We start from the raw sequence: 11810 nt of genomic DNA, 5'->3' as shown, positions 1-11810 counted from the left end.
CCCACTTCTGCAGCTAAACTCAGCCAAAGAAGAACGTTGTAAAAACAGGAATCTAATCAGCTGTTGTAGAAACAAAGACCCAGTGGATTTGGTTCCAACATGTCCCCTGTAGCATCAATGTGAAGAAAGAGACCCCAGCAGGAAGTGAGTAGCTGTAACATCTGCAGGCCTTTTAGGCCTCGTAAACTGGCCGCTGATTGCTCCCTTCCTGGTTACCGGGGCGGACAGCGAAAACAGAGCCGATAATTTAATCAGAGAAATTTCTCCCTGAGCATCGAAGACGGTCGGTCTGATAACGAGGTCCTTAACTGGCAGGACAGGAAGCAGCCTTTCCGCATTCCAAGGTGGGAGAAACTTTTCTTTTTTTTTTGGTCTTTTGTGATGCCCCTGCCCTGGTGCCTCAGACATGCATGCATGAACTGTGCGAGGGTCAAATAGCTGCTTTATTCCACTGTTAATGGATTTATTCCAGTAATCCTGGGGAGCAGATATGAAGAGAACACTTCCTTACAACTCCAGATGGGCAGAGAGACGATCCACTGTGGTTTATGGTATGTTCATTCTGGGTCTTACCAATTTTGTTTGCATTTGTTTCTTTCTTTGTTGAATTGATAACCATTAGGCTAGTAAATCCCGAGTTAAGGCAGGCCCCGGGGCCAAACTGACAATCAGGGCCTTCCCTCTGGATCATAAGATAAGACTCAAGGGTTAACGAGGTGATAACACGGTCGAAAAGCAGAACAGAATACATGTTATTTTATGTCTAAAACATTTGTATCTTAACTTTTCATGTTATTACTGTGTAATAGACACTATAATCACAGACTCTAAACATTTTATGGGAATTAGCAATACAAATAATTTGTGATTATAGAAAGTAGGAATGACTGCAAAGCCTTTGTCAGAGCAGACATTTTGACTTCTCATATATAACATGAACAATGGCTCTGTTCAATAAAAAGTGTCCCAATAAGCCTAAACCAGGACAGTCTGACAGTGAGCAGGCATAAATAACACCAGGACCCTAAAACAGAAGCAGCTAAATGTAATTAAGCCATAATTAATTAGATACACCTGTGGCGTTACCTGTGACCTGACATGTTTGTAAAAAAGGCCTGTTGTGGCTTAGCCTGCCGGCTGAAACGAAGACCATATCGGTGAGACGTGTGCTTTATTGAAAGCACTTTTAATAACTTTCAAATTAGTTTTTAAACTCGAGGACAACAACTACTGGAGAGCCTGGGTGGCGTGAAGTCAGCTAACTGTTTGCACAGCAGTTTTTACCATTAAAATAGATAAAAACGTGTTGCCCGCTAGTAGCATGTAAGTTAGCTGTTAGTCTGTGAGAACCAAAGTGCCGCTGAAACGTGACAGCTATTTACTCGCTAGAAACAGAAGCTATTCAACGTTAGCCATATTTGGGGCAGATATTGGTTGTAGCCTACTGAGTTTAGCATAATTACTTTTTATCACTATGTGTTTTTAGGCCGGTGCCAACTTCCTTAAGTTATTTTTGTATTGCACAACATGTACAATTGTCCACTGCCTACATATGCATTTTTACCCCCATCACCAGCGGTACGCTCAGCCACATTGGGCTCGTGGAGGATGCTTACTCTGGGGGCGGAGTACGAGGACACCTGGGCTCCGTCACCTGACAGGAGCGGCCGTCCCCTTGAGAAGCGCGTGGAGGAGGAGCCGGGGCCTGTCGAGGGGCCAGACATGTATGCTGGAGACCCGGAGGGACCGTCATGGAGGGACGTGGACACCTCCACCGACACCGTGCGGAAGTATGACTCGGTTCTACACCTGGACGGGCTGAGCAGAGCGGGAAGGAGGGACGGTCTGCGCCAGATCGTCAGGAAGCACGAAACTCTGAACAGCACGCCATGGCCCCGCGGGTGAGCCTCAGTAGCCTACTAACAGTTAAACTATGTATTAACTAGTAGCACTCCTGCATTTAAATAACCTTCAGGTATAATACGTGTATAATACGTGGCCCGAACGTCTAAGCACAAAACTGAAATAATGAATGCAATTAAACTAGATTTTGACAGAGGGAACCTCTTCAAGATAAATTAATAAAGCACGACCCACCTAAGCAAAGAGCCCTTGTCTTGTTAGGAAATTAAAGCCAATCAGAAACCACAGCCATTATACAGCATCTTGTGGTTTATATTCCCAAACACATTTTCAAATTAAATTTGTTGACGGTGACAAAGCAAGCCCAGAGCTTTTGGGGGCCCTTGGAGTTCTTGTGGGGCCCCTCTTTGTCCAGCTATTAATTCAACTTATATACAAATGTTGGTCTTTTTGAGGTAAATGTGTTTGTAGAATCAAATAACCAAACTCCAGGTCCCTAGATATTTTACAGTGGGGATGTTATTACAAAGAAAGCATTATTATCTTACAGATTAACAGTTTATTCAGCAATATCAGCACAAAATTGGATACATCCCACTCTTTCATTTTATTTCCGCAGTACATTTACTGAACCACTAGATGGCTCCTCAGCCGCATGCAGAGCATTTGTGTTCATCACATGGGTGCAGATTGTGTTAACAGAGATAAATATGATTTATTTATTTATTTATTTTTTCATAAGAGCAGAAAAACTGGATCCATTTATAACTGGCCTCTGGATGTGATCGAGTCAACAACTAGCTTTGTCTGGTGTGCTGTTGGTTCACTGGATTGAACAACAACAAATGCATCCAAATACATGTTTAAAGGTTGGTCAGATATTGTGCTGTGGGTGTGAGTAATAGTCACACACACTTCACACACGTTTATGGATGAATGGCATCCTGTGGTTTTACTCCGAATTGAAACATCTTCAGCTTGAAAGGGCAACACCTTCTGTTTCAAAATGATTGACAGCGTAGTATGATGTGGACACCACTGCCCGCATATACCTTTCATGTACCTTTGTTTACTTACAGTGTAATGTTTGTGTGTTCACATACTTTTCAACATATTTGATTGAATGGCTAAAAACAGAAAAAATGTAGAAAAGTGGCCTCTTATCTACCCTTTAATAAATCAGCCCAAAACAACATATTGTGACTCTTGGAGGAAATAGACAGGAAATGGAAACTGCTGAGTGAAAACAAAAACAAGTGCCCGAGTGAGAAGTTTCGATGTCGCGTTTTAATTCTTTTTCTAAATCTAATTCGAAAAGCATAACCATCATCTCCGGTAAACGCCACAGTCAAAACGTTCACAACGGTAATTAACGTTTGACTCAACGGCCTATTACATCAATTTATAGTGGTCTGTGAATCCCCGTAGCCACCATAAACATGGCTTGTTTATTTCCTGCCCATGATAAACAACTTACTGCTGACATAATCAAAAAATAGAATAGTTCATTAAACCGTACGCACACACCACATGACAAAACTGACAGTTTAGTCTAAGTAATCAAATGCAATACACAAAAATGAAGTAAATGAAAAAAGACTGGCTGCATGCAGTGATACTGTGTGACAGAACACTTTCAATGAGACAGCTGTAGACTAAGTCATGTCAGGAGATAAATATGTTGCATATGTTTCTTTGAATTTAATTAAAATTGAAAGTAACCTACAAAGTCCTGTTTAGAGCAGAGCTCCAGTGCACTTTGCTGACACCAGGCCTGGAGAGCAGTCACATGGTTCACGCCAACGGATCTCATAACATCTGCATGTTTAGTATAAGCCATAGTTTTTGTCTCGTGTCATTGTCACGGCTGTTTTCTGTCCTGGCCCACAGTGGTGGAATGAACTTCCCACTGGCAGCAACCCATCTTTCGGCACAGGCTGAAAACTCACCTCTTCAAGAATTGCTACCCTGAGCCCTCCACTTAGCACTTATTGTATACGTATTAGTTTGTTGCACGTATTGTTTTCGTTTGTTTCTGCACTGTACTTTGGCTCTGGGTTATGCTCTTAGATGCTTGTTTAAAAAAGGAGATGTACTTATGACTTCTGGTGACTAGTAGTTCTCTTGAATACCGATGTTGAATACACTTATTGTACGTCGCTTTGGATAAAAGCATCTGCTAAATGACTGTAATGTAATGTAATTGTCCCATAGGAGATAAAACAACTCTGAGGAGCTTCTGTGTTAATTATGAGTTTCTCAGACACACAGCTTTGTGTAGAGCTTCTGGTGGAAGGTACTGGCTGTAGTCAATAATAACTCCAGGGTGATGTCTGGTTCATTTCAATGGATTTTGCACAATGTATGGATGCAGCATTAGCCACACTATAGCACTACACTAATAACTGGCCCAAACACCATGTAGGATAAATATTCCTTTGTCTCCGACTTACTTTTTGCAAACAAAATTAATATATTTTGATTCATGCATAGCCCGTATACATTGTTTTCTCCTTTTGTTGATATAATAACGATGCTTTATGATCATTTGCATATTTTGTCACCTTCATCAAATGTGCAAGTCCAGTTCTAGTGAAGGGTTGCCACTTCAATAGTTTCTACCTGTGGGCTTTTAATGACGTAATAAGAAAAGAATAAAATAGATGGGTTTATTTACCATTTATTCATATTATAATGATGTTTACACATACAGCAGTAGGCTCTGTAGGACTCCAAACAACGAGGAGGTAAAGCTAATTTCAACAAAACATAAGGGTAAAATATACGGATCAGACAATGTGGCTATTACTGGTTTAGATTCACATGCAATGATTAGTTTTCACTTTCATAAGTGTCTGATTCTGTCAACAAGGTAGGTATGCAAACACAGTGTCATTTCATTTACATCGACTGAGAGAAAAACAATCTGATCTTTGCATGAGTGCCACTTGTTAGATTTTTATTTGTTGCATCTCAAGATCTTTTGAGAGCTGCTATCTTCTGCATAGACAACATGGTGTCCCTCGTTGACACCAAGAGAAACATTGATCAACACACATCATGTTTTGACCCGCAGGGCTTTTTGTGAACTCCATTAGTTGTACAGTCTCTCTGATAACCAGCCAACAGACGGTGAGCGCGTCTGTGCGCTCCAGTCGCCGATAGGCCGGGTCTGGTCACATGCGCTCTTCCTTATTCTACTGAGGACTTGCTATATAGCCCTCAGCCCCCATACAGCGAGCGATCAGACAGGAAATCTCCGGACAACTTGGATTGGCTTGTCTTCTTGTTTCTCTCAGCTGAGAAAAGAAACCGGAGGAACCCCGGTGTTTTGTGACGCAACCTGCTTGTTTTGAGTGACGCCCTGAACGTTTCAACTGGTGTCTGGATGCTGACACGATGCTGTCAGGATTCTGGAAAGAGAAGGGGCGATCTGGTTTGGTTTCACCGTGATTTTTTTTTTCTTCTTCTTCTTCTCCACTCAGAGCCCGGCTGGTATGGACGCAACAGCCTCAGCGAAGTGAATTATTGTACAGCTCAAGTGCTTTATTGCTTTTAAACTTTCCAGTTTAACATTTCTCTGAAGATGATTGAATGGAAAGGATCACGAGAACATGGTTTTCTATGAGGCCACCTTATTTTTTCATCTTCCAAAACGCAGCGCTTTCTGTACACTCTTAACGCTGAGCTGTGGTTTGGATGAAGTGTGTGTGTTGTGATGCGTCTCCCCTCCATTTCCACTGACACCAGTTTGGATTTACCCTTTTGGATCTGTGCGTTTCCAGAATGGCTCGCTTCGCCGAAGATCTACCCACCCGCTATGGAGGAAACGCAGGCGGTGGAGGGAGAGGCGGACCGGGCGCTGGCAGAGGGGGAGCCCGGGGTGGTGGCGCTCCGGGTGGCCAGAGGGTGTACAAGCAGTCGATGGCCCAGAGAGCCCGGACAATGGCCATCTACAACCCGAACCCCGTCAAACAAAACTGCCTCACGGTCAACCGCTCCCTCTTCATCTTCCGCGAGGACAACCTCATCAGGAAGTATGCAAAGCGAATAACAGAGTGGCCATATCCTTTTCCTGACCAGCAGCCTGTAGCACTGCGCGCGGAGCAGGTGCATCTGTAGCCCCCTAACCTCTCCGTCCTTGCTTGGCAACCGCCCATACACACACACACACACACACACACACACACAGATGGTTGAAAAGCACAAACACACACCACCCTCGCAGGCCTATTTGTCAAGCTGTTGTGTTTAGGTGCTGATGTGGATTACATTCTGCGCGCACAGTTTGGGTTGCTGTTGAACGAGCAGCTGTTTTCACGCCGTGGAGCAGCTACTACAGCGTCTTTCTTTATTCTTCTCCGCGCAACGCCGACTGCACCTGTCGCTCCGCTTCTTATCTGTGTGCAACATGGTCCAAAGATGTTTTCTTGATCGGTTGCGGGCGGGTGAAAAGACTTCACATCCGCCTGTTGTGGTGCCTTTTTATATTCCCAGCTCAGTTCAGAACCTCGAGGCGCCCGCACCGACCGATAAGTTCTTATGTCACAATGTCAGCTTGTAAACTGTCCGCCGGACAAGCACGTCAATCCCAGCGTCAGTTAATGACGATCAAACATCGCTATCGATCTACGCAAGTGGAAGTCATTAAGCAGCTGCGTGCGTAAAAGGGCAGCGGTTAGTCAGTGATGTGGCCGCGTGCACTGACTGACCTCTTCTTCTTAAGAGAAGACGCGGTTTGTTCTGGCAAAAAGGAGACCGTTGGTCCAGGGCTGTTGCAGCAGCACCGCCTCGTTGTCTTAGTTAGGAGCCCTCTCCATGGTGCTGAAGTCGCCCACGCTCAACTCTTTTAACTCTGCAAAAACAAATGTCCACTTCAGCGAGTGGTGGTCAACCTTCAAAGTATTTTCTTTCCTAGAATAAGGGAAATATTCTGCCAGTTGACATTATTCAAGATATAAGTGCCAACATGTTGTAGTAAGGTTAAATCTACAGTAAGAATTGCACAATTACATGTAATACAAGAAACGTTTTGAAACATGTGATTTGGTCTGAAAACAAGTAAAATTATCTCCGTTCATGAGCATTTTTTTCACATTTTTATGCAGTGATATTAAAAGACTTGAAAGCAGTTAATGCAGTTTAAATCTTGAAATAGGTGATTTGGATTAAAAACAAGTGAAATAATTTAAAGTTAATAATGCCGTTATAAGCATATCCACATTTAAATGAGGATACTCAGATCAAACGACTTGTTGAAATGATATCTTTTAGCAGTGAAATGGCTAAGGCTGGAGAACCAGAGCTTGTGTGACAAATGCAAGAAGACAACTGGATGTGCACTGTGGGTGACCGTGAGAACAGCATTAGCTATAATGGAATAACAATGGCTTTAATTCATCCGTGCCATGTATGAGCTGATACGAGTTGAACCTCGCTACTACTCCACAGGACCAAACGGAAAAACATATAAACCCGCCACAAACTGAAAATCAAAGCTGGAACAGTAAAAGTAGCCACTATACCTATTTCCTATTCAAACTTACTGCCAAGAAAACAGTGTTCTGGTTTCATAATTAGGGTGTCTTATGGATACTAATTCTACATCTTGGCTATAATGGTCATAAGCTCCCTATTCCCTTGTGATTCATAGGCTCTCAATAGGCCCTGACCCCGCGGGCAATGACCCAGTGAAAATGGAACGTAGAATGAGCCAACCATTGAAAATGGTTGGAAATGGTCAACCATCTGGAAAGGTCACGAGCGCATGTATAGGATGCTTTCTCTCTAGAAAGCCTTCAACCAGAGTCTGATGGAAGGTTTATGCCTTAGTGGACAGAATATGTCCATATTTGAGTTTAATGGTAGTTTTCATACAGCAACATTCAGGATAATTTGCTATTCTGTACAATTTAATGTTATCTGCCAATGTTAGACACCCGTGCTTTATTAGACTGAGACGGGTTAACAACGTTGATTGGTTACTCATAGTACTAAAACATTTTAAACACGGGTATTCTGTTTGAAAAGTAGGTCTTAAAACCTTCCATAAGGAAATGTATACTTCATGATTCAGCTGTGAAATGAAATGAATGCCACTTTCTCTCTCCCCACTGCTCCTTAACTCTCTCACTCCATTTGAGTACATGATCCTCGCCACAATTATCGCCAACTGCATCGTCTTGGCCCTGGAGCAGCATCTGCCTGCCAGCGACAAGACACCCATGTCCGAACGCCTGGTAAGTGCTTCACCGTGCCTGAGGTCACTTCCTGTAGACAAACGGCTTGTCAACAGTCAGTCAGACAGATATGGAGAGTAAATAAAATCAGCTAATCAGTTAACAGTGTTTGTCTCTTGTGAGTCAGCAGAACCCCCCCCCCCCCCCCCCCCCCCCCCCCCCCCCCTCTCCAATATATAGCTAACCAGTTTTGGAGCGAAACCAAAGAGACTGTTGCACAGGGAGGTCAAAATGCAGATCCCGCCCTGTGTGGCAGGGGACAAAAAAGCAAACTGAATATCATGTAGCTTCATGGTTCAGCACTTTGCTGTGCTTGTACATGAGGGTGTTGTAGCTCAGGGGAGGTTGTCTTTAAATAGAGAGCCAGGGAGTGTTACAAAGAGCAACAGCTTGATGTGGGAACAAAAAAAAGGTCGCTGAATTCCTCTCATATTCAACCACCTGCTCCCGTTTTGAATTATCGCTGCGGGTGCGATGGAAATTCATCAGTGAAGATGTTACAACAAGCAAAACAAAAACGGTAGCATTCAGCACCTGAGAAAGTGATTAGAGCGGCTACACAAAGGAGAAAAACAAGCATCCGCTCCCTGCCTCCTCCACCTCGAGGATGTAATACAACGAGAAGCCTTTTAATTAGAACAAGGGATCAGCTATTATTTATGAAGCTCTGTCAACAGAGTAGGAGGCGTGCAGTAAGTGGAGGCGATGATAGAAGCGACTCAGTAAGAGTATTTCAGATCCATTGCTGGATTTTAGCACCATGGTCCTTGAGGATTTCCCCAGCCGTCTTCTGCAAGCGTATTCATAATTCAGGAGTATTTTAGATGTATGTATAATAGATGTTAACACGCTCCTAGGACAGACATTTATCCAGGCAGCCCTGGCTCTGTCATTAAATAACACATTTAATTGTTTTGTCTGTGAATATTGTGTTTGTACAGCATGTCTAAATGAATATACTTTATGACACATTCAATGCCCGTCTTTGTTGAAATGTTGCAGGCTCCTATTGGCCTCCATATTGGACACGAACAGTTTATCAACAAACTGTCTTTCTTTCACCACCACAGCCTTCACGATACAGCAACTCTCATCCATACATAGTATCTAGATGTTCACTGTAGTCAGCCAGTGCTATAGAAAAGGTCACATTTCTTATAGTGCCCAGGCCTGTCACACTGCTTCTGCATGATTGTTTGTGTCGGAGGCTGGGTGACGCTGGGGGTTGGGGACAATGTCTGTCAGGTTGTGGTATGCTAGGAGCGAGGTAGAGAAAAGTGGAGGGAGGGGGGGCGAGGGTTAGTGTAGGCGTGAGATATCTTCTGCTCATGCCCGGTGCATCGCCCCAGGCTCCAGCAGATATTAATGTAGGCGAAGGATAAAGTGTCACGTCACACGCGCCTGATCCACCTCCCTTACTTTACAGCAAGAACCAGGGTTCACCTAGCCACAGAGCGCAAATGGTCACACTGTGGCTGTGTTGTTTGACACTTTTAGGGAATAACGTAGAGGGTCCAAATCAATCATGTCCAGTCATGTGTGTTGTGCATATGCCCTCAGTGCTAAAGTGCACTTTCAAACAGGAATGTGTTTTTCCTATTAGGATAATGTTGTGCTTCTGATTTGCCCTAATTTCACACTTAAGCAGCACAAGTCCTACTCTGGTCACTCCATGTACTGCTCATTTCCATTATTCCCATGCCCTAGTACCCCTTTGATCTGTACATATGCCCTTCTGGTTGGCCCAACTGCCTCATTTCTACCCCTGTGGTTTATACCAAGAGGCCCACAAGTATCCTTGTGGTCGATCCAAGTGTCTGCCAATTCCATGCTTGATTTTTGCACAATAACATGCCAAAGCGGCACTTGAATGGCCCAAGTGCCTCTTTAGTTACCCCTGTGGTTGGTCCTAATATCCGGCTGGTCCACCCAAATGCCCATGTGTTTGGCCCAGGTGGCCCCAGTGGTCCCTAAATGCTTCCATACTTTATTCTTGCCCAAATGTCACACGAGAGGGGGAATTGAACAGCCCAACTTCTCTCTTGGTTTGCCCAAATTCCAACCTAGGTGGCCCAAATTCTCCTCTCGTGCCCAAAGGCCCCCACATGCCCTTCAGCTCGCTCCACATCCCTTCCACTTCTAGGCCTCATTTTGCCCAAATTCCCCAATGGTTAGTCCAAGTACCCCGCTGCTTGGCCCAGGGGCAGTTTTCTTGGACTCATGTACCCCACTAGTTGACTACTTAAATAGTTTATTTAACATGTTTGAATGCATTAAATGAGCAGGCCCGAAGCTCCATTGATTTACCATTGCCCTTAAGATCATACTGTGTGTGTGAATATTTGTTTTCACTGTATTTACTCTCTTTTCATCCTAAGAAGAGGGCTCCACTTCCTGCACTTCTGTTCATGCTGCTGCAAGAAGTGAAAGGAGCCATCTTTCTTTCATTCCTTTACTTACCCCCCTCTCTTTTACTTGATGCTTCATTAACCACTCTTTTACCTCCAACAAAAAGATCTTCCTCTGTCACTCTCAACCTCTCTCTGTCTCCCTGTAGGACGACACAGAGCCCTACTTTATTGGAATATTCTGTTTCGAGGCCGCCATTAAGATCATCGCCCTGGGCTTTGCTTTTCACAAAGGCTCCTACCTCCGCAACGGCTGGAATGTAATGGACTTCGTGGTCGTCCTCACGGGGTGAGTCCCGCGCCCGCTCAGCTTGAAATGGAAGTCACAAGTGTGAGAGTGGCTTCTTTTGTGTGTATCTGTGAGCGCCTTGAGAGAGAGGGAAGTGGAATCACCTTCTTCCAGTTTGAGCGTCTGCCTACAAGCATCCTTTTAAGTTATTCAACAAGTAACAAGTAAAAGATGTGAAAAAAGTGTCACAAGGGACATTTGTTGCTTTGGCTTTTCCATTTCTCTCCTTTTTATTTTAACACTGTTACTACGTGGACACATACTTTATGGCTTTATAACAATAACCCAGTGCACATTTTGTGTTTCCAGTTTGATGTGGTTGAACTTGACACCTGGTTTTAGAATGTTCAACAATCACATTTAGATCTTATGTTTAGGTGTCCACGTGCTTCTGGCCATACAGTGTAACACACGCAGTTTGGTTGATAATTTACTATTCATTTTTGTGATTAAGAAATTCAGAAACTTTAATCTCAGCAACCATACTACACTGCAACTCCAATGCCTTACCACCTGAGCATCTGCATGGCAGACGGGAAAGTACAATAAATACAAAGCTTAGTATTTGATGTATGTGTTTCAGGAATAAGTCATGTCCTCACTGCTACGTGTTGGCTAAGTGGACCACAGAGGTCTGTGACAGATGCTTTTATAGTTCTTCTTAGTGGGACTCGGACAAGAGTGGCTGCCCGGCAGGGATGCTGTCAAACGCTGGGGGTTTGGAGACATGTGATGGCCTGTGTTTCCTATTATCAGAAAGGAGTCGTGAGCAGTCAATGAAGGAGCAACGGAGTGGACAATGGTTGTGGGAGATTACTGCTGGGATTTTAATTTCGGTAGCACTGAAGCTTTGTCTGGAAGGAAGTATGATGCTCCTTCTCTGCATTTAACCGATGATGCAATCAGAAAGTTGTCCGCACAAGGTTGGAAGAGGAAGGAGTTTATTTCAAGGGAGCTCTTCATTAACTTTCATATGTTTGTGCAAACTTCCAGTCCTCCCACCTCCTGCAT

At 43.8% G+C, this 11810-nt stretch overlaps 1 protein-coding gene across 1 annotated transcript in view; it reads left to right on the top strand.

Annotated features, from left to right (window-relative positions):
• Positions 1-5649: 5649 nt before the first annotated feature.
• cacna1bb (calcium channel, voltage-dependent, N type, alpha 1B subunit, b) overlaps positions 5650-11810 on the top strand; it is a gene marked incomplete at both ends in the record, with an annotated part of 140032 nt that continues 133871 nt past the window's right edge. The window contains 3 exons of the mRNA XM_079178483.1: positions 5650-5952; positions 8007-8102; positions 10660-10799. Coding sequence (XP_079034609.1) covers positions 5650-5952; positions 8007-8102; positions 10660-10799 — 539 coding nt within the window. The remainder of the gene's footprint in view (positions 5953-8006; positions 8103-10659; positions 10800-11810) is intronic.

Source organism: Pholis gunnellus (genome assembly GCF_910591455.1).
Source record: "Pholis gunnellus genome assembly, chromosome: 18".
Classification (NCBI taxonomy): Eukaryota; Metazoa; Chordata; class Actinopteri; order Perciformes; family Pholidae; genus Pholis; species Pholis gunnellus.
Note: the sequence above shows the minus strand (reverse complement) of the source record. Positions and strands in the feature narration are given on the sequence as shown.